Source organism: Protobothrops mucrosquamatus, unplaced genomic scaffold (genome assembly GCF_001527695.2).
Source record: "Protobothrops mucrosquamatus isolate PMUCROS unplaced genomic scaffold, P.Mucros_1.0 scaffold19, whole genome shotgun sequence".
Lineage (NCBI taxonomy): Eukaryota > Metazoa > Chordata > Lepidosauria > Squamata > Viperidae > Protobothrops > Protobothrops mucrosquamatus.
Genome location: NW_015386404.1, coordinates 908,822 through 931,432, shown reverse-complemented (window position 1 = coordinate 931,432; position 22,611 = coordinate 908,822). Strand labels below are relative to the sequence as shown.

Sequence of the window (22,611 nt, the reverse complement as noted above, 5' to 3'; positions counted from 1 at the left end):
CCCAACCTTTTGGGCACCAGGGACCGTTTACATGGCGAGAGGTTTTTCCACGGACCGGTGGGGGGCGTGGTTTTGTGTGCTGCCTGTATCCCGCGGATGGGGCTTTGCTTGTTTGTGTGGCCCGGTTGCTGGCATGCCGCGGCCTGGTACCGGTCCACAGACCGGGGATTGGGGACCCCTGGTTTACCAGAGTCAGCATATTACCCCCAACAATTTGGGTCCTCGTTTTACTGACCTTGGAAGGATGGAAGGCTGAGTCAACTTTGAGCCAGTGAGAATCGGAACTGCTGGCAGTTGGCAGAATTAGCCTGCAATTCTGTATTCTGTATTTGATTGGGTTTTGTTAGGGGTTTTATATTTTAGAGCAGGCTTTTATGTAATATTTACTGTGATTTTTATTATTGCCTGTTCACCGCCCTGAGTCCCGTAAGGGAGATAGGGCGGTATATAAATTTTAAAAATAAATAAATAAATAAATAAATAAATAAATAACCAACTAACCAACTAACCAACTAACCAACTAACTAACTAACCACTGCATCACCACAGCTCAGTGTTTGGGAAGGAAGCATAGTTCCTCCCCCCCTTTTTTTTCCTGAAAAACGGAGTGTGCAGCATGTAAGAAGCAAGGCTGCAATTGATTGGGAGAGTCAGCAAATGTCATCTTTATAAGCTGTGTTACATACCCATAGTACATTGGTACCTGAGTACTCATTGTTAATTGGTTTTGGGAGGTGCAATGAGTACCAAAAACGATGAGTACCAAACAAATTATTCCCATAATAATATAGTGAATTACAAGGCAGTCGACACCGGTAAGTTCTAGCTTATTTGTTGAGTACCAAGCAAATGATGGGTACCGAAACAAATTTTTCCCATCAAAATGTCTTTGAGAACCAAATTCAATGAGTTTCAAAGCAGTTGAAACATATTTTACAGGAACCGCTGTAAACTCATTTGCAATGGGGAGTTAAGTGTGCGAGCTGGCTTGAAAACCTTTGGGGCTGGGTGTTTGTTTGATCACGTGGTATTTAACTACTTTATTAAAAAAAATATATAAAACAGGAAGATTAGAAGCTAACAAAACCAAATGGCTAGAGAAAGAAAGAAATAGAAAACGAAGTGCAAAAAAGTAAAAACTGTCGGAAGAAGCAAAAATGTACAAGAAAAATGACGTGTGTGTGTTTCAAAGTGTTGTAGGGCAGGGGTCCTCAACCTTGGCAACTTTAAGACTTGTGGACTTCAACTCTCAGAATTCCTCAGCCAGCTTTGCTGGCTGAGGAATTCTGGGAGTTGAAGTCCACAAGTCTTAAAGTTGCCACGGTTGAGGACCCCTGTTGTAGGGGATTTAGCACGATGCAGTTTTAGTTGCTGTTTGACTCACAGTGAAGGACACCTTGAGAATGTTGTTGTAACAGCGCTGTTTCCTTTTCCCTCACTAGGTGCGGGGACGAAATTGTGGCTGTCAACGGAGTGTGTGCGGTGGGAATGAGCAACAGTGAGCTAATTCCAATGCTGAAGGAACAACGGAATAAAGTGACTCTAACGGTGGTCTCCTGGCCTGGCAGCCTCATCTAAGGGGCCACTTGTAACAGGATGCTTAATTGGGGGGAGCTTTTCACTGGAGCGAACCAATCCACCAACCGATGAACGGCTGAGCAGGTCTCAGAGGAGGCTTCCTCCAAGGTGCAGATTTTTTCTTTTGGAAAAGACAAATGTAGCTTGTTGTTGTTGCCGAGGGTGATTTTAGATCCATCCACTCAGTAAGTGAAAAGCTGTCCTCTGATCAGCTGTTGGAGGTGCATCGTGGTTAGGGTTATTTTTTTTTGTTGAACGGGGAAACTCTGAGCCACCGCCTGCTTCTCCCGAATTCTTCTTCTTAAAACCTGCTGAACTGAAGGACAGCAAGCTGAAACTCAAGTGATTGATGGCCGTAATCTTGGCTCTTAAGTGAACTGAAGTCGCAACCTTCAAGATAACTGACTAATAATTGCAACGGGTGAATCATTTAGATCTGTCTCACTGTGCCTTGCAGAGTAGGAGGCATGGGAATGCTGGGCCCTTGTTGAGGTCTGTTTATGCCTCTTGCTCAATCTGATTGTTCTGCCTTGAGACAGTCTCCGAGTTATGTAACGTGTCACAGCCTCGTTCTTGCTTTCAAGATCTGGAAGCCCAACGGAAGGATGTTCCTACTCAACTGAGCCCCTTTCCAGGGTTTCTCTCTCCTGTCACTTTATTTCCCGTGTTAAGAGGGGATATGAACGACCTCCGGAAGAGCTCTTCATTCTGGAGGAAGGCCACGAAAAGGCAGACTTTGGCCATTTGATATACATTAAATAGAGGCCCACTGTGACTCTGCAGACAAGGGGGGGCTTTTCAAATGGGGCCAGCTGCCCAATTTCCCCCCAGTGTCTTGAGGAAGAATTCTCTTCCAGCTCATTTCCATCCCAGCAAGCTCCTTAGGACCCCAATCCTGGTTGAGTTAACTTCTGATCACAGCAGCCAAAGGCAACACTTAGGAGGAAATCAAGCCATCTACCCACGCTGTCCTTTCAAGTGCATTCTCCCTCTGCAGGGATCAAGTTGCAGACCTTCAGCGGTCTTTTCTCTCGGCGGTTTACTGGGAAAAGAAGGAGATGAGCAGGTGTTCAGCATATCAACCTTGCCCGCTCGGAAAAAAAGCAACCAGAAGCCAACTCCCTGTGTTGTTTTTCCTTTGATCTGATCCCTGCAGTGTTCGTTTGTTTCTTTGTTTAGATCGGTCATATCCCTTAATTAATTGAGCATCCTTGTGATTGCTTAACAAGTATGCTTAACAATCTTAACAGGATCGCCTAACAAGTATGTCCTCTTGTCCGTGGCAGAGACTTTGACAGTTGCACACCAAATTTTTAAAAAAAGGAATAAGCAGCCCGCCCTACAGGAAGGTAGCAAGAGCTGTTCCCAAAGAAGGCGTTTGCTATGTGTTCTTGCACATGCTGACACTTGAACATAGAAATTATCTTTTTGTAAAAGTAGTCTCTTTTTCCTTAAATAGCCGTCATAATTATTTTCTAAGCATAGGATACACTACATTTATTTCACCGGTTTGAGGACCTGCTTTCTGTTGTCCGTGATCTACAACGTTTCATGATTTACAAAGTGATTCCACCAGCCCCGTTTGCAAATATTTTGTGGTTGTGGAATAAGTTAGAGAATTTATTAGTTTTGTCGTAATTAGGAAATTAAATAGGGCCTGCTACCTCCACTTAAAAGGGATTTCTCAGACCTTGATTTGCACAGAAAGTTTAAGTTGCTGAAACACGGCAACCGTCTACTACGGGGGTCTCCAACCGTGGCAACTTGAAGACTTATGGACTTCAACTTCCAGAATTCCCCAGCCAGCATGGCTAGATGAGGAATTCTGGGAGTAGAAATACACAAGTCTTGAAGTTGCCTCGGTTGGAGGCCCTTGCTGTACAATGTGCTTCTCTCACTTGCTCACAAGATGGGTGGGTGGGAGGTACACACATCTCAGGAAACAACTTGCAAGGGGATTCTGCTTCCCTCAGGAACATGGGACCTCCACTTCCTGGAAGTTCAGGTGTGTCTTTCAGTTGGATCCTTATTTCAACTGAAGAGCAAGTCAGGCTGACGGAAACACAGGGCTTAATATTCACACAGGCTGCGTGAAATAGCAAATAAAAAAGAACTTAGGGTTTATGTTTAAATCTGATTCACGCTTGGACTCTGTTGCCTCATTTGAATCTGGCAAGTAGGTACTAGTGCTCCATTTAAGGAGGTTGATTCACTTAAAAATGTATTTGTCGAAGTATATTTCTGAAAGTCAGCATCTGCACTCAGATGTGCTTTCAAAGGATATTGGTCTGCCTAATTGACTGGTAAGAATATTGACTTCTGTCTTCGAGTTTGAATCCTGTGTGACCACTGTTAATGTGTGACTCTTGCAATGGCTGTAAAACGGATGTCAAACTTTTTTTTTTTTTTCAAATGAAGGGGATGTGCATTTTCATTTCATTGTATTGTCTGATTTCAATGTGCCTTCAACAATCAGCAGGAAATCTAGTAGCTACTGTATTATTTTGCACCAAAGAATTTGTTGAAATGTATAGAGATGTTTGTCACTGCTCTGATACATTTATAAATTATTCTGAAGTTACTGAAGACGTTTAGGTTTTCTGTTCGGACCAGATCAACTTCCACAGACTTCTTTCATTTTTCCTTGTGATAAGCGGCACGCTATCTTTCTATTATGCAGGCAGTTCTGACCTCCTGCAAGCTTGAGGTATATTCTTACCTTAGTTGTGGCGTCTGGAAGATCATATCCCTTCCTAGCTCTAAGCATCTGAAATATTCCATGAATGTAAAGCACCGTGGCTTCCCCTCCTCAGTGCTTGTTTAACAAGATATTTTAAGTTGCTATTCAGTTTGGAAGGAGAAGGCAGAGTTAGGCCAGCCCTTCTCTTTCGAAGTGATGAGATGAGGAGTTTTTAATCTTGCAAAACATTTGAATGGACAAAGATAGATTGGGTCCTTAACAACATTCCTATTAAAACATTATGGTAGCTTTTATCAGCCATAAAGGTAAAACACTTAAGAACCATTACACTTTATAAATAGTCCTCTTTGAAGGTGGCACAGTCGTTGAGACAACCAAGTTGCTGAAGGTTTTCTTCTTTTTTTAACAAAATGCTCTTTAAAAAACAACGAACCTTGTATGGAGAGCCTGTAATCTGTTTTGGCTATTCTGCAGTTTCATTTCCATGGTTATACAGCCTGTCTAGAACGGTGTTTCTCACTCTCAGCAACTTAAAAAGATACGCAGATTTCAACTCCCAGAATTCCCCAGCCAGCATGGCCATTGCAAAGGATTCTGGGAGTTGAAGTCCACACATAAACAGTACTCTGCAGCAGTGTTTCTCAACCTTGGCGACTGGATGATGTGAGGACCAACTTCCAGAATTGGCCCCCACGCGATAGCAGTATTCCAGTATTTGAGGGGCTGCCACAAAGAGGAGGGGGTCAACCTATTTCCCAAAGCACCAGAAGGCAGGACAAGAAACGATGGATGGAAACTAATCAAGGAGAGAAGCAACCTGGAATTGTTGGGTGGCCCATCACTGGAGGCTTTGTCTCAAAATGTATAGGGTCTCCTGCTTGAGCAGAGGGTTGGACTAGAAGACCTCCAAGGTCCCTTCCAACTCTATTCTGATTCTGACTGATTTTCAAGTTGCCACGGTTGAGAAACACTTCTCTAGAACTTTTTTTGTCCTTCTGAAGACACCGTTAGTCTGTATCATCTGAGACACTTAAGAACACACGACTTCCATGTAACAAACAAACAAAACAGCCAGCAAGCTTCTATGAATTAAGTTTGCAGTGTAAAATTTAGTATTAAGTGGTGCTTTCGCTGAGTCCTAGATGCCATGACCACACAGAAACCAATCACATTTTCCAAAAAAAAAAAATTCTTTCCTACGTATTTTCTGTTACTGACCCATTCACTGCACCATCATAGCATACAAATCAAAATACAATGGGTATACTGGCTCACGTGTCCGAGGTTGTTAGTTTCATATAAACACTCAAACTCGCATAACTACAATACAAAATAAGTATAAATTTGAAATGATTTTTTTTAGGAAAAGTGTTTTTAAACTTTTCCCACGGGCGGAAGATAACGCAAGGATGGATGTGCGCAAAAGAGCGATGTCTTTTAAGAGTCTCTCACGTATTCTTTTCCAACGGAAACCACGAATCCTATGCCTACATTTAGTGTTTTAAGAGCTGTGAAAAGTGACTCAAGAGACGTACATTTTTAAACTTTGTCTGGGTAAAAAAAGAGAGAGAAGGGGCTCTTGAGAGCCACAGCAAGTAGCTTGGGTCAAACTACTTAAGGCCAACTTTGAAAGGGTGGCCCTATTGAAATTCACCACGAAACCCACTCAACTTGGTCATAATAAAACTCTCCGATCTGGAAGGCTCCAGAAGGAAGGCTAGGTAGAAATGGCCTTCTCGGAAAAACTGGACGTTTCACGGGGCAGAACTGTTCCACTGGCTGACTTGTGATTTCCCGTCAAGCTTTCCTTGAGTGAAGTCCAAAGTTCAAAGCTACAATTAAGGAGCAATGGAGAAATGGGACTAGCTTATAGGAGCCAGATTGCCTGGCAAGGAAGGAGGGTGATCCCTAACACTTGTTTCTTCTTGTACCAAAACAGTTCCTCCATGTGGTTGCTGTCCTGCTTCTTTAAAAAAAAGGAAACCGTAATAATGACCAAATATTGTCCTAGTCTTCTAAATGCATTCATTCCTGCTGAAGCGGACTCCCATCAGAAGCCATAGGATCTGACACCGTGGAGTTGGCCTGCATATATGTAGAACCACTCGAGGCCAGAGGGGCTGGATTGGGTCCTCTCCTCAAAGTCCTGCAGTTTGGCTTTCCGTGTTGGCAACCCAGCCTGTGTTCATGTTTGGGCGCCTCTGTCGTCGCAGGCCTTCCCCCAGGAAGGTCGCCCAAAATGGAAGCGTTGGCTGGATGACGCTTGGCTGCAGGGTCCAAATGTGCTACTCCTTGGCATCCTGTTCGTTTCCTTCTGCAAGTCCATCCTCGCTCGCCTCCTTCTCTTTGCTGCGCTTGTTCTTTTTGTGCTTGTGTCGACGGTGGCTCTCCCCTTCTTCGCTCTCGTGCTGCTTGCTGGTGGGGGGGTGGGAAAGAAACACAGCATGAAGCTCTTAACGATAGATATGTGACAGGGTTCAACCTGGGTCAGTCACTGGAAACGGAGGTTTAGTCTTCCGAGCGTTTGGACTTGTGCTGGAGTCCATTCTCAGGGAACTTCTCTCTCTCTCTCCAGAATGTTCTTACCAAATTCTGGTGTGAGATAAGAGAAGTTCCCCCAGGATGGGCTCCAGCACAAGTCCAAAAGCTCGCAAGACTAAAACCTCTGGTCCTGGGGACCGACCCAGATTGGATTCCGCAACATTACCCTGGGACGCGTATATCTGCCTTCATTCGTGAAGGCTGTTGAAGCTGAGCTTTTTTAAGCCCTAACCCAGAAGATAACATTTCTTTAAAGAGATTCCACAGTATATTTGAATTCAGTAGCTCAATGGGATAGGCAAGAAAAGTATTGCAGTCTATGAAAAGAACAGAAGTAAATAGACGTGTTAAATAGATGCCATTACTTAAAAACATTTTGCGCCATCAACTGGATAAGCCTAACTCATCTTTCTTGCCTGCTTCCAGGATTCAAGTAAAGTTAAAGAGAATACGTGAGTATGGTCATCCCAAATGAGGCTGAAGTAACAGCAACCAGCAGGTTCCCAATGGAATATCCTGCCTCCTGGGGTGGTGGATGTTCCATCATTAGAGGTTTTTCAAAAATAGCCTGGATAACCACTTGACTGGGATGGTATAAGATTTCCTGCCTCAAGCGGGGGGTTGGACTAGAAGACCTCTGAGGTCCCTTCCAGGCCTATGATTCTATGTTCTACCTTTTCACTGTGAGGGTCACCAATTCATTACCTGCTGTTGCAGAGACATTTTTGCAACCGCTGCTACGGTCAGCCCTACAAGACAGACTAGCCAAAGAAACTAAAATGATATATAGACAGTCCTTGAGTGATGACCGTAATGGAGCCTACCTATTGTTTGCAAGTTATGGTGGTCATAAAATGGGTCGTTCGTGTGATTTTACCTTTTTTTTGCATAAATTTGAAGCAAATCACTCGGTCATTAAGCAAATCTTAATTGGTGGTCCTTATGCAGACCGATGGCTTGCTATGGATACAGTTTTGCCAAAAATCGTTAAGTGTGTGACAGTCGTAAAACACTACCGTGTGATTTTGAGACGCTGCAAACAGGTGTCAATGTGACCTAGTGCCCCAAGGGCAACAAGTGAGCACAGAGGGATTTTGAATCCGGGTCATAAGTAACTCTGAGGTAAGTCCAACTGGTCTCTTAAGTGACTGGTCACAAGTCAAGGACTACCTGTAGATCAGGGCTATCTTCATTGTAAAGTTTTAGTAACTCCCTCCTGCTCCCCTTCATATTCATGTAGGAACCAGACAGGGCCTGATGGAGGCATTCTCTCAAGTAACGTCCTTGACCAGGGCTCAAGACTCTTATCCAGGGGTCTTCAAACTTGGCCCTTTTATGACTTGTGGACTTCAACTCCCAGAATTCCTCAGCCAGGCACGTGTGCCTGGCTGAGGAATTCTGGGAGTTGAAGTCCACAAGTCATAAAAGGGCCAAGTTTGAAGATCCCTGCTCTTATCTAACTGTTGTCTTGGCGATGGCTCTTCCTCCTGTTCTCCCTCTGCAGCTACCCCTCATGGCAATGCTGGCCAAGAGATTCCCTGTGGTAGAGACTCCAGACTTTTGAAGAATTTACTCCAAATCTGACTGAAAGATAGCCGCAATATGGGAACAACCTTTAACTGACCAGAAGCTTTTAACTAGTGCAGGTTAGGTAGAGGTTTGTTTTCATTAATTCAAACGTAGTTTGGAATACAGTTCAGTGCTGCTATGGTCACTAAATGGAGGGATTTGGCCTCCTAAACCGAAAAGAGGAGCTAGCCGAGGAACAGGCAAGGACCTACCGCCGTGACGATTTATGTTTGCTGCTCTCTTCTTTGTCTCTGTGCCTCCTTTCCCGGTGACGATCTTCACGCTCCCGGCTGCGATCTCTACTCCGGCGGTAGTCACGCTCAAAATCGTAACTGCGTTCCCGGCTATAATAACGGTATCTCTCATCGTCACTAGGAGAGAAGAATGAAGTATAGGCATAAAAACCAAAAAGAACATGTGGACCACTTCTGAGTAACAGAATTGGAAGGGACTTTGGAGGTCTTCTAATCTACCCCCTGCTCAAGCAGGAGACCCTATATCATTTCAGATAAATGACTGTCCAGTCTCTTCTTAAAAGCTTCCAGTGATGGAGCATTCACGGCTTCTGGAGGCAGGTTGTTCCACTGGTTAATTGTTCTCACTGTCAGGAAATTTCTCCTTAGTTCTAGGTTGCTTCTCTCCTTGATTAGTTTCCATCCGTTGCTTCTTGTCCTGCTCTCTGATGCTTTGAAGAATATGTTGACTCCCCTCTTCTTTGTGGCAGTCCCTCAAATATTGGAAGACTGCTATCATTTCACCCCTAGTTCTTCTCTTTGTTAGATTTTACTTTGTTGTTCACCTACAGACAGAATCTTGCCAGACTATCTACATAAATATGAATATACTCCACGGATCAAGACGCCATCTTGATCCTCTTCCTGCCCACCAGACATTTCTGGAGGGGGGGCAGCCCTTCCCTCCTGGGACTCCAGACTACATCCCACCACATCAGAACAGGAATTCGGAGGTTATTCGGTGTTCAAGCTGATTTCTGATCTAGAGTAAGACCATGTGTGGAGCCAACATCTTGATTTTCTGCAGGAGCACAAAAATCTGTGACATGCCTATACAGTACAGGATCTGGCTGGGGGAAGACAGGAATTTCACACTCCGAATTTGAGAATCCAGCAATAGGCATCCCCATTTTTAAAAGGCTAATCCCAGCAAACTATTTGGGAGGTCTAAGGAAGGGATGTGAGCAGCTTGTCTCCCAAAAGCTTCCTCTTCCATATCTACTTTTAAACCCAAATAAATTCTTTTAAAAGCTGAAAAACTGAAAGCCTATCATTATGGCCTCAGGTAGTCTCAATCTGGTTACTCATTTTTTGTCACTGTTCTTTATTCTTAGAATTTCCATTTGTGATATTTAGTGGATTTATAACATTACAGTGTCAAAATAACTTGACTTTGCTGCCAAGAAAAACTGAAGTCTGTACCTGCAATTATACTAAGCTTATCTCTTAGCGGCGATGAAATCTAACTTCCCAGCTCTTTCTACATTAGTTCACACTTTGTCTTACAACATGAAAGGGCTGCGTTCTTGTATGAAATACAAGCCAAGATCTTGGGCGCGCGGAGTGTGGACCAGAAAGAAAGGACAGAAAGAAAAGAATGAATATGGATAGTCCTTGACTTGCAATCATTCATTTAGTGGCCATTCAAAGTTACATTGCAGCAACTGATTCATATTTATGACGGTTGCAGTGTCCCGGGGTCATGTGATCACCTTTCGCAACCCTTTGAAAAGCAAAGTTAATGGGGAAGCCAGATTCATTTAACAACTGCAGTGATTCACTTAATAACTGTGGCAACTGTCTTGCTTAACAACATAAATGTTGGGCTCACTTGTGATTGCACGTCGAGGACTACTTGCATGTTATTGTAATGAGTTAAGTTGTGACTCCAGCATCCGTTGCAAACTTGAATTATGTAGCTGTACAATGACTAGTATTGTGGAAGAACCCACACTCACTTGTTATATTCGCTCGTGGTGGGTGTCCGGTCCCGCTCTCTGTCCCTCTCTCTCCTTGAGCCCGAGTATTCCCAGTGGCTGCTGTCTGAAGCACTGGAGGTCTTGTCAACTGTGGTCACCCAGGGAGTGTGCGAGGTCGAGATGGGCGGGTAGGTGATGAAACCTGAATCTAGAGAGGAAACAGGAGAGCTTTGCATCAGCTGGTTTGGACACTCATAGAGGACATGAGATACATCATCGCTAGCCTGATGGAGCTAGGAAAGTAGAAATAGTATCAGGTTTGTAAGGAAAGAGAAATGTTATCAGTGCGTTAAAACATGGCAAATATATTCAGCTCAAACTCTTATCGGGAATAGGTTCTGTTCATACAGAGCTGGGGTCTCCAAACGTGGCAACTTTAAGAAGCAGGATTGGCTTGCTGGGGAATTCTGGGAGTTGAAGTCCACCAGTCTTAAAGTTGCCAAGTTTGGAGACCCCTGATACAGAGAAGGGCTAATCCTGCTCCTCATTTTAGAAAGCGCCTTTCCACAAGATACGGGGACAGGAAGATGAATATGATCAATGGTGAGCTAGTGAATATGAATATGAGCAATGGTGACCTGATTCCTGACAAATATGTTGAATGTACCCTCCTTCCATTTTTTTTTTAATCCTGCACTGTAATAGGCATGTCACAGATTGTTGTGCTCCTCCAGAAAATTAAGATGTTGACCTTACCTAATGGCCTTACCCTAAATCAGAAATCAGCTTGAACACCTAATAACTTCCCAATTCCTGTTCTGTTGTGGTGGAATGTAGTCTGGAGTCCCAGGAGGGAAGGGCTGCCCCCCTTCCAGAGGGCAAAGGGGCAGTGGAGCTTGGGATGTCTGATAGGCAGGAAGAGGATCCAGATGGCCTCTCGATCCGTGGAGTATATTCATGTTTATGCAGATAGTTGCTTTAGTCTGGCAAGATTCTGTCTGTAGGTGAACAACAAACTAAAGTCTAACAAAGAGAAGCACTAGGGGTGATACGATAGCAGTCTTCCAATATTTGAGGGGCCGCCACAAAGAAGAGGGAGTCAACCTATTCTCCAAAGCACCTGAGGACAGGACAAGAAGGTGATAGATCAAGTGACCTATCAGCAGCAACAGCCTGCACAGCTGTAGCATCAGGCAGTTTCCAAGGATAATCCCAGCTGGGGAAAAAACAAACCAACATAGATTCTCTTTTCTTGAGAAAGAAAGTGCAAAGTGTTAATATCACTTTACAATGCCTTGGTAAGGCCACACTTGGAATACTGCATCCAGTTTTGGTCACCGCGATGTAAAAAAGATGTTGAGTCTCTAGAAAGAATGCAGAGAAGAGCAACAAAGATGATTAGGGTACTGGAGGCTAAAACATATAAGGAACGGCTGCTGGAATTGGGTATGTCTAGTTTAATGAAGAGAAGGACGAGGGGGGACATGATCTTAGGGGTTGCCCCAAAGAAGAGGCAGTCAAGCTATTCTCTAAAGCACTTGAAGGCAGGACAAGAAGCAACGGATGGAAACTAGTCAAGGAGAGAAGCAACCTAGAACTAAGGAGAAACTTCCTGACAGTGAGAACAATTAACCAGTGGAACAACCTGCCTCCAGAAGTGGTGAATGCTCCAACATTGGAAGTTTTTAAGAAGAGACTGCACAGCCATTTGTCCGAAATGATATAGGGTTTCCTGCCTGAGCAGGGGGTTGGACTAGATGACCTCCAAGGTCCCTTCCAACTTTACTATTCATTCATTCATTTCATTTATTCGATTTGTATCCCGCCCTTCTCCCGAGGGACTCAGGGCGGCTCACAACATTTTAAAACAAAAACATGCCCACAATCCCCGCCGAATAAAACCAATTTAAAACCCAAATATGTTAAAGTTGTGAATATTTAAAATTTTCTAAAAATGAACCCGATTTAAAATCCTCCCTAGGCCAGGCCCGCTTGCTGGAAAAGCCATGTCTTGAGGGCGCGGCGGAAAGTAAGGAGATCCGGGATCACCCGGATCTGGGGGGGTAGTTCGTTCCAGAGGGCGGGGGCACCCACAGAGAAGGCCCTCCCCCTGGGGGTCGCCAGCCGACACTGNTGAAGCCTCCGGGTGCTCCTCAAAGGGAGCCCCATGTAGAGAGCATTACAGTAGTCCAGGCGGGAGGTGACGAGAGCATGAGTGACTGTGCGCAAGGCGTCCCGGTCCAGAAAAGGCCGCAACTGGTGGATCAGGCGAACCTGATAGAACGCCCCCCTGGTCACGGCCGACAGATGGTCATCCAGTGCCAGCCGTGAATGCAGGAGGACTCCCAAGTTGCGCGCCCTCTCCGAGGGGGCCAAGGTTTCGCCCCCTATAGTCAGCGATGGCGTCAGCTGACTATGCCGAGGCGCCGGCAACCACAGCCACTCGGTCTTGGAAGGGTTGAGCCTGAGTCTGTTTCTCCCCATCCAGACCCGTACGGCCTCCAGGCAGCGGGCCATCACGTCAAGGGCATTATTATTATTATTATTATTATTGTTGTTGTTGTTGTTGTTGTTATTATTATTATTAAAGAAGCCTATCTAAGTTGAAAGATGACCAAATTGGGATTTCCCAGTTGAAAAATATTTATAGCTACCCGATTCTGTTTTCTCAAGAGATAAGCCTATCTAAGTTTAAAGATAAACCCAGTGGGATTTCATAGGGGTTACTTCTTTGTTTTAAGTGCCTGACCCACTCAGTCAGCTTCTGAGACAGCCATAGATACTGCTGAAAGGATCACATCTCTACACTGCTAGGAGTCACTATAAGGATTGTCCTTGACTCACGACCACTAACGAGCCCAACTTTTCTGTTGCTAAGCGAGACATCTCTCAAGTTTTGTCTCATGTTGTGACCTTTATTGCCACAGTTGCTGAGTGAATCACTGCAATTGTTAACTTAGTAACGCAGTTCTAACATGAACCTGGCTTCCCTATATTGACTTGGCTGGTCAGAAGGTCGCAAAAGGGGATTGCGTGACCCCCGGGGGACGCCGCGACCGTCATAAATGTGAGCCAGTGGCTAAGAGTCCGAATTTTGATCATGTGACCGTGGGAATGATGCAGCGGTCTTTTAAGTGTGAGAAATGGTCAGAAGCCCCTTTTTTCAGTGCCGTTGTAACTTCGAACAGTCACTAAATGAAATTATAGTCTTACTCAACACATCTGTTGGTACACAGCCTTTAGGGATTTGACTTACAGGCCAATAAAAATTTATTGCCTTGGTGCTGTGTGGATGATACCTATCTGAGCCTCTTCATGTAGTCTGCTTATAGACATTTAATGATAAAGTCAGGCTCCCGTGGCTGAGCTTTTAGTGCGACAAACTCTTATTAGCCTTCAGGAGGGACGTGAAAAGCTGGTTCTGTGCAGAGGCATTGAGCTAGGATGGAAATGGATCCAGCAAATTGCCTCCAGAAGTTTGGGATGTGTCAACACTGGAAGTTTTTAAGAAGAGAGTGGACAACTATTTGTCTGAAATAGTATAGGTTTCATGCCTGAGCAGGGGGTTGGACTAGAAGACCTCCAAGGCCCCTTCCAACTCTATTATTCTAAATTAAATGTATAGAGTTGGTGGGAGGCTGTGGTGCTATGATGGGATATATGATAGTATTGGGGAATTTTGTGTGTTATATTTATTCCAATCTTATGGAATGTCGTGAGCTCCGGAGGATTGTCATGTATGTGATAAATGGCAATAAAAGCTTTCTAAACTAAAGAATAAACCACTTTTGGCCAACTTGCACTCTTAAGCCCAGAAGGCTCGGAGGCTACACCAAGCGTAACAGAAGAGTAGCATCCACCACCACTGTACAAGCATCAAGAGGGAAGAATCTTCTTGCCCACTTCAGACACAGCAATCCACTAGAACAGGGGTCCCCAGTCCAGGGACTGGCCCCAGTCCGCAGCCTGTTAGGAACCAGTCCATGCAAGTGAGCAAAGCTTCACCTGGGCACGCACAGATCTAGGTAGTATGTGAAACCATTCCCCCATCTCCACCATCACCACTGCCGCTGGTCCATGGAAAAACCTGTTTTTCTAAAAGCTGGTCCCTGGTGAAAAAAAGTTAGGGGGCTGATGCAAGAACAAGGCTCTCCAGCCTTGGTAACTTTAAGACTTATGGACTTCAACTCCCAGAATTCCTCAGCCAGCCAAGTCTTAAAGTTGCTACGGTTGGAGACCCCTGCACTACAAGCATGAAGACTGAGCTCTCCTTAACACCTTAATTACTAGAACTTGCTTATCCGGAGATGCTTCTTGCTTGTATGTCATCCCTCATTAAGCAAATTAGAATTGGAAGCGGATAGCCAGAGCTTTCCTATCCAGGCAGAAGTTTAATTTCAAGCATCTATTCAAGCACGATGAAACCTTCTTAGAATTTATTGATCAGAATTTTTTTTTTTCTAACATCTAACTAGAATTTGCCTTCTTTTATCTTTAGGCCATTCTTCCGGGTCCTTAACTATAGCGCAATGGAGAAGAGTATTATATATCCCCTATTTTTTTCTTATTCACATGACCAGGTCCTTCAATCTCTGCCCTTGAGTTTTCAGTCCATTGATTCTTCAAGTCTTTCTCTGCAGCTGATCCAGTTTGACTGAATCCTTCTTAAATTTACGGTGTTGAGAAGCAGGCATAGTGACCGAGTGGGGCCAGGTGCAGTTAAAAGAAGATCTGAAAGTTGTTTTCAAGCAAACAGGCTGCCCATTAATCAAATTCCTTCAGAACTGGGCAGAACAAGAGAGGAATGGAAGAACAGGCATCTTCTACTTTACCCCACAGGCCTGACACTAATTTTAAATGAAGGGGAGATGTTTACAATCCCAAGCATTAAAATATTTGACGTCCTCAAAGTTGAAAAGCTGCTAGGATAAGTAGCTGCAACCCTGTCCTAGACCGTTACAACTATGATGAGTAAATCAGTTGTACCTTCCTTATGCCAAAGAGGGAGGAAAATTACACAGCTATAGAAGCTCCACTATCTTGATGTAAAAAGTCCTTTTGTCCTGCAAAACATTTTACTATTGCAGTGATGGACAAATTATTTACTCATTTCCGCCTGACCTTTAAAGAGATGGTTTATCAGTTCCAAATGCCACTTCAGGGTAAAAAATGTCTCAATGTCTCCTTTTGCCACAAATCCTGTTTCAAGATAGATCCTGCTATGGCAAATGTTTCTTTCTTGGAGCCTTTGTCATTCTGTCCTTGACGAGTTCAGCTACTGTATACTACACCGAGCTCACCGAACATTGTAATACGTCTTGATGTCACGATAAGTCGCCATATCTCTGATCCCCACTAAGTCCTTCGGGATGAAGGCCACAAAGCTCTCAGTATGATTTCAAGATACCTCCTTGGGAAATTAGACTTACAGGAGATGATATGATTATCTAGACATATACATCAGTTAGTATAATTAAAGAATCATAGTAGATGTTATTTGACATGGTATGGAATCCTTAGGTTAACTTTTCCTTTTGAGGTAGTCCTCAGTTCAGAAAATTAATCACACAGAATTGCACAGAACTAGGTGTAACCTGCAACTGTTTTTGCACAGAAGTTTCTCCTTTTTCTGCTACCTAAAAGGAATATTAGGGTTTTAGCCCGAATGAAGGGATGTGTATATTTCCACACTTTCCTGATTCAGGTCAGTGATAACAGCTTGCCTAACATTAACACGCATGGACAGTGAAAAGTAAATGGCGATTCCATTGGAATAAAATTTGAGGGAGTGGGGGGGGGTCTTTTTCAGGTCGCAAGAATAAGGCATGGTGTGGAAAAGCAAAAATCCTTGCAAATAAATTCATTGACATGTTGAAGGACGAGATTATTGCTAAGGGTCGAGCGCAGGTATAAATAACATTACAAAACTCCAGTTTAACAACGGTATCCCAAGTGATGCCCTGAGGGAAGAAACAGGCCGGGATCCTGCAGCACTGTAGGATGCTCTACTAACTCTAAGTTTGGCGGCCGATGGCTTCCCAGATCAGCCAATGCAGGACAATCACAGAAGAGTCCAGAGCTGTCCCTCAAGAGCTGAACTGGCCAATCCTTGTGACCCATCACGGGTTGTGCAAAACAACAATCCTGCTGCAAGGCCTCGGAGGGGCTCACCTGTGGAGTTGTAGCCGAAGGGAGGTGGCTGCCGGTTGCTGTAGCTGGCCGGCTGGCTTTGAGGAGAGAGGGAGAGAACACACAAGAAGAGTTAGCAACAATCTAATCCCTATCATTAATTCAGGCTGAAAAATAAAATCACAAAGGAAAAGGATAATCCCATTCCCTCATTGGATTCCCTCTCTGTAAACAACGCTCTCCTTCCTTCATGGCTTCCTGTATTCTTTATCCAATGCCTGGCCAAACATATCTTGGTTAACCGATCCACTGGGACCAACATGGTGGTGAGAAGCACTAAGCAATTCAAATACAGGTAGTCCTCAACATACGAGTACAACTGAGTCCAACGTTTCCATTGCTAAGCAAGTCAGTTGCTAAGTGAGTTTTGCTCCGGTTTACATCATCTATTCTATTATTCTATTCTATTCTATTCTATTCTATTCTATTCTATTCTATTCTATTCTATTCTATTCTATTCTATTCTATTGTTATTTTAATTCTATTCTATTCTTATTTTAATTATATTCTGTTCTATTCTTATTTTAATTATATTCTGTTCTATTCTTATTTTAATTCTATTCTATTCTATTCTATTCTTATTTAAATTCTATTCTGTTCTGTTCTATTATACTCTACCTTATTTTAATTCTATTCTATTCTTATTTTAATTCTATTCTATTCTATTCTTATTTTAATTCTATTCTTATTTTAATTCTATTATGTTCTGTTCTGTTCTGTTCTACTCTATCTATTCTACTCTACTCTACTCTATCTATTCTACTCTACTCTATTCTACTCTACTCTATTCTATTTATTCTACTCTACTCTAGGTACTACTCTATTTATTCTACTCTAGGTAATATACAGAATGACAAGAACTATTTAAGCAAAGTATGAAAAGAGAGTCATGAAAAGGATCAGGGTTAGGGCTACATTTAGGGTTAACCCTAACCCTTTATTGAAAAGACATGCATAAAAATAAAAGACAAAATGCAAAATAAAGGACAGAACTTTCTTACTGGAAACAAAAAAAACAACCCAAGAGAAAATGACCAGTATTGACCTACTTGTTACAACAAGGAAGGCTAGAATGGCATTTTAGCGGGAGTATTTTATACTTTGCCTGTTTGCCTTTTGGCGTTGCATATAATACCTAAGAAATGTGTGAAATATGAAGCGTTTCATACTTTGGTGCCCCATTTTTGGCATCCTATAGATTTCCTAAGGATTGCATAAAATGCCTAATTTCACACACTGATGGTTAACAGTGAACTGAACATGTGACCTGCTGGGTCATCATTTCAGAGAGATTTCCTTACCAGATCCCTCAATGCTTTCCATAACGGCAGAGCTTCTAAAGGAACTGGAAGAGTTCTTAAAAAATTCAGGGACCTATCCTGAGACATATCTCGAAAGGAGCCCACGACGAACTCTACAGCACAGTCAAAACATCGGCAGCAGAACACAGGGAATGGGTTACGGCATTTTGTATTATGCCACACAAAATGCTTTATGGTAATTTTGTATGTCATAAAGTGTTTTATAAAAATTGCCAAATTTCAACTCCTCAGGAGTCATGGATCCTGGATAGGGGAGCCTTCTGCAAGTTAGCTCGTTCAAGGTACTTTAGCTGAAAAGGTTTTGTTCTGTGGTGCCCTGTTTCACCCAGTTAAAGGTTATCCAAGGGAGAGTTTTAGTAGTATCCAGATTCAAAAACTGAGCGAATGGCAAGAACCAGCAGCCATGGTGCCCATCTAATTCTCACTTACCCATCCAGAGTTGGAATCAAGAGAGCTGGTGGTGGAGCAAGTGGGGGAGGAAACAGCCCTGTTAATAAAACAATCAGTGATAATTGTTAGAAGACATGATGGCCACTGTATGTGTGGCAAGCCCTTTCTCTTTGGGGACCACTGAAAAAGATTCCCATCTTTTCCTTTGTGTCTTATTCCAGTAATTGAATCACTTAACACAGGGGTCCCCAACCTTGGCAACTTTAAGACTTGTGGACTTCAACTCCCAGAATTCCTCAGCCAGCTTTGCTGGCTGAGCAATTCTGGGAGTTGAAGTCCACAAGTCTTAAAGTTGCCAAGGTTGAGGACCCCTGTTGTAGGGGATTTAGCTTTGCTGGCTGAGCAATTCTGGGAGTTGAAGTCCACAAGTCTTAAAGTTGCCAAGGTTGAGGACCCCTGTTGTAGGGGATTTAGCTTTGCTGGCTGAGGAATTCTGGGAGTTGAAGTCCAGAAGTCTTAAAGTTGCCAAGGTTGGGGACCCCTGACTTAACACACCCATGTCCAGGCGCCAGAAGTCAGCACGTTGCACCTTCCTCCAGTTCCCTCAACTGATAACGCTAAATGGGATAAGCCTAAGAGAAGCAGGACACCTGGATCTGGTGGCCAGGGGTGGTGCCTTCATTGGGATGTCACCTGCAGCATTTGACTGATCCACGTAAAACAAATCAGATCGAATCAGAGTAGGTCAGGAACATCTGAGGAACAACTTCATTTTGGTGGCTTCAGCGAAGAATTGGCCAGGACCACGGACAGGGGGTCCTAGACCAATGGACATAATTGAGCCCCAAATTTCTGTTGCTCAGTGAGACATTTCTTAAGTGAGTTTTGCCCTATTTTACGGCCTTTCTTGCCACAGTTGTTAAGTGAATCACTGCAGTTGTTAAGTTACTAACACGGTTGTTAAGTGAATCTGGATTCCCTGTTGACTTCGGTTGTCAAAAGATCGCAAAAGGGGATCATGTGACCCCCGGGACACGGCAACCGTCATAAATCTGAGTCAGTTGCCAAGTGCCTGGATTTTGATCACGTGACTGTGGGGATGCTGCAATGGTCGTAAGTGTGAAAAATGGTCATAAGTCACTTTTTTGGTGCTGTTGTAACTTTCAATGGTCACTAAATGAACTGTTGCAAGTTGAGGACTGCCCGGGCAGATTCTGGAAGGGCTTGGCTGCCTCAAATGAGAAAAATATGGCAAAAGACCACGCCTTAAAAAAGCAGGAAAGGCTTGATCTGCCATTGGCTCCAACCCACCAAATCTCAATACTGCTGACTCCGCAATCTCCAGATCCTGAGTAGCTCAGACTGGGACAAATTGTTCTCCCGTGCTTTTCTAGGAAAGAGTCTTTACTTCCAAGAAACTAATGATGGTTATCCTACACACTGTATATGTGCATACATGCAGAAGAACTACACACGTCCCCTTTACCACCCAGTTTAAAAGTAGCTAAGATAAAGATCACAAAGACGTGTGTGTGTGTGTGAATCTAAATCAAAATGGGAACCTTTTGAAAAAGTCACTCTGATGCTTACAGGGGGATGCGCCTTACAATGTTAAGAGAAATGTCCCTTGTTTCTTTAGATAATCTCAGAAAGGCTAAGGAGGAACTGACCTTAGTCCTTGGGTGGGAGACCACCAGGTAATATTAGGGATGTGAGCTAGCCAGAGAAATACAAGCAATAAGACATGGGAGGAGACCACATCAAACCACTTCTTGGTGGATGACAGAAATGGCCATGGAGACCCAGGAGTTGAGCTTGAGTTGAACGAGAACTTCTCTTTTAACCCCAATCTAAGCAATCCATGGACAAAGCTGCCTATTGCACAGTATCCTGTTCTGGACTGGCCTCTTTCCAATCTTCTCTGCAGAAACAGAGTTCTCCTCAGGAGTAAATCATTCTTCTTACGCAATTTAAAAGCAAAAGCGTCTCCAGTTTTAATTCCAAGGCAATTCTCCTGCAAATGTCTGCCAGAACTGATTCCTGGCTCAATTCATCGTATATTTAAAGACCAAGATGGTTTTGTGTCCTGATTCTGCACCTACCTGGAGGGTGGAGGGGTGGTGGGACGGAGGCAACTGGCGGCAGAGGAGGATGGAGAAAGTGGGGCGGAGGCCCACTTAATGCTGGCGGTGGGCCTGCCGGGGGCACAAATGGCTGCTGCTGGGGGGGCTGAGCAGGCTGAGGTTTGCTCCCATGGTCTCCAAGTACCTTTCGAAAGAGAGCCCAGAAGAACAATCAGGTTAGATTTAAAGAAAAAAGAAAGAAAGAATCAGAGTCAAAGCAAGTCCCAAAACAGGAAATGCACCTGGCTACCTCGTGCTGCAACACCATGGGAATGCAGAAGAATGGAAGGTCCTGGAGGTTGAATGCAACTGAACTTCAAAAGAAACCCAACTGAATCAAGTCAACCCTTGAAGGACACTTGAAATGCCAAGGTTGAGGACCCCTGCTCTAGACTAGACATTCTTAGCTTCCTCAACCATTCATCGTACAATTTAGCCTCCAGACACCTCATCCTCTTTGTTGCTCTTCTCTGCACACTTTCTATGGTCTCAACATATGTTCTGTATTTTGGTGACCAGAACTGGACGCATTGTTCCAAGGGTGGTCCTACCTCAATCCGAAACGTCCAATCTGGATTGAAAGTTAAGAGCGTGCAAGGTCTGAAATCCACTTTTCAGTTCTTACCTGAATGGGGTTTTCTTCAGAAGCGTGTTTGTCGCGCCGCCTTCCTTCCACCCTCCGGATGGTGCCAGCCTGACCACCAATCACGTCGATTGTCCCACCCAGCTTCCTGTTTCCAAAAGAAGACCCGTTCAGCACCAGCAGCTGATCTTGATCACATTGTCCTTCCTGTAACACAGCTCACCATTGGACTAATGGATGCTATAACACACTCAGCTCCCATGTTGTGACAACTGCACACGGCACACCATCCACCAGTAGACTCTTATAATTTGAGAATGACTTTAAGTTCCAATGCACTAACCACCACATTTCTTTTGTACAACACTGTGGGCGTTTGCTTTCCAATTGCCGGGATAAAGCTCAGTAAAGCAGAATTTACTATCAAAAGACCCATCAAAGGCTTTTGGGGACATTATTATACGTTTTGCTAGAGACAGGAGTGTTACAATACTTTATCTAGCAGTAAACTGATTATGAACAAGTTCATAAGGTTCCGAGGACTTAGTGCAGAGCTGTGCAACATGGTATCTTGGATTTGCACCCAATGCCAACCGCCATACCACAAAGCTTTCTTGGTGCCCACCAGCCTCCTCCTCCTTCCTTAGTTTTTAAAAAATAAAAATAAATCTATTTTTTTCCAATGCCTCTGGGCCTCCTAAAGATCTGCATTCATCTATGGGGCCATTTCTGTTCTGATTAATGGTATTTTAGAACCAGCCATACGTACTGTGGGTGGCATTTAGGGATTAGGTGTCTCCTCTGGGACCCATTTCCACTCTCCTGGACCTGCATTCAAACTTTCACATGGTCACCATCTCCAAAGCTGCCTATCCTTGCTTTAGAGCAGGGTTTGTCAACCTTGACAAGTTTAAGATGCGTAGGCTTCAACTCCCACAATTCCCCTGCCAGAAATTCTGAGAGTTGCAGTTCACGCATCTTAAAGTTGCTAAGGTTGACAAACCCTGCTTTAGAACCTTAACTATCTACAAGGCTCCAGGGAATGAACGATATTTAATAATAATAATAATAATAATAATAATAATAATAATAATAATAATAATAATAATAATAATAATAATAATAATAATAATAATAATAATATATTGATCAAACTGGTTTTATATCTGGGAGGTACATGAAGAATAATATCAGGCAAATTGTAAATCTACTGGAATATTTGGACAAGAATAATCAAATACCCTCGGCCTTTATCTTTCTTGATGCGGAGAAGGCTTTTGACAAACTGGAATGGCAGTTTTTAAATAAATTGCTGGATTATATGAACTTTGGAGACCAATTTAAAACAGCTATAAAGGCGATATATCAAAAACAGACTGCTCAGATAATTATAAATGGAGATTTGACAGAGCCTATAGACATACAAAAAGGTACTAGACAAGGTTGTCCACTCTCTCCTTTACTATTTGTATTGTCATTAGATATTCTACTATCCAGAATTAGAGATTCTACAATGATTAAAGGCTTAAGAATTTCTGCTAAAGAATATAAACTTAAAGCTTTTGCGGATGATTTAGTTTTTACATTGTCTCAACCAATTGAGTCACTGGAAACTTTGTTGCAAGTGCTGCATCAATATGGCAAGGTGGCTGGATTTAGAACTAATGTTCAGAAGACTAAAA

General features: G+C 43.4%; 2 protein-coding genes across 2 annotated transcripts in view; one reads left to right on the top strand and one right to left on the bottom strand.

The window, feature by feature from the left end:
* LOC107282920 (ligand of Numb protein X 2-like) overlaps window positions 1-1,578 on the top strand; it is a 20,879-nt gene extending 19,301 nt beyond the window's left edge. Inside the window, exon 9 of the mRNA XM_029283110.1 lies at window positions 1,443-1,578. Coding sequence (XP_029138943.1) covers window positions 1,443-1,578 — 136 coding nt within the window. The remainder of the gene's footprint in view (window positions 1-1,442) is intronic.
* A 4,980-nt stretch (window positions 1,579-6,558) lies between these two features.
* Window positions 6,559-22,611, bottom strand: part of LOC107282919 (pre-mRNA 3'-end-processing factor FIP1-like) — a 35,364-nt gene continuing 19,311 nt past the window's right edge. Inside the window, exons 9-15 of the mRNA XM_015810757.1 lie at window positions 20,972-21,077; window positions 20,326-20,491; window positions 18,263-18,320; window positions 16,494-16,549; window positions 10,362-10,530; window positions 8,602-8,760; window positions 6,559-6,694 (exon numbers count right to left, since the gene is read on the bottom strand). Coding sequence (XP_015666243.1) covers window positions 6,565-6,694; window positions 8,602-8,760; window positions 10,362-10,530; window positions 16,494-16,549; window positions 18,263-18,320; window positions 20,326-20,491; window positions 20,972-21,077 — 844 coding nt within the window. The 3' untranslated portion in view covers window positions 6,559-6,564. The remainder of the gene's footprint in view (window positions 6,695-8,601; window positions 8,761-10,361; window positions 10,531-16,493; window positions 16,550-18,262; window positions 18,321-20,325; window positions 20,492-20,971; window positions 21,078-22,611) is intronic.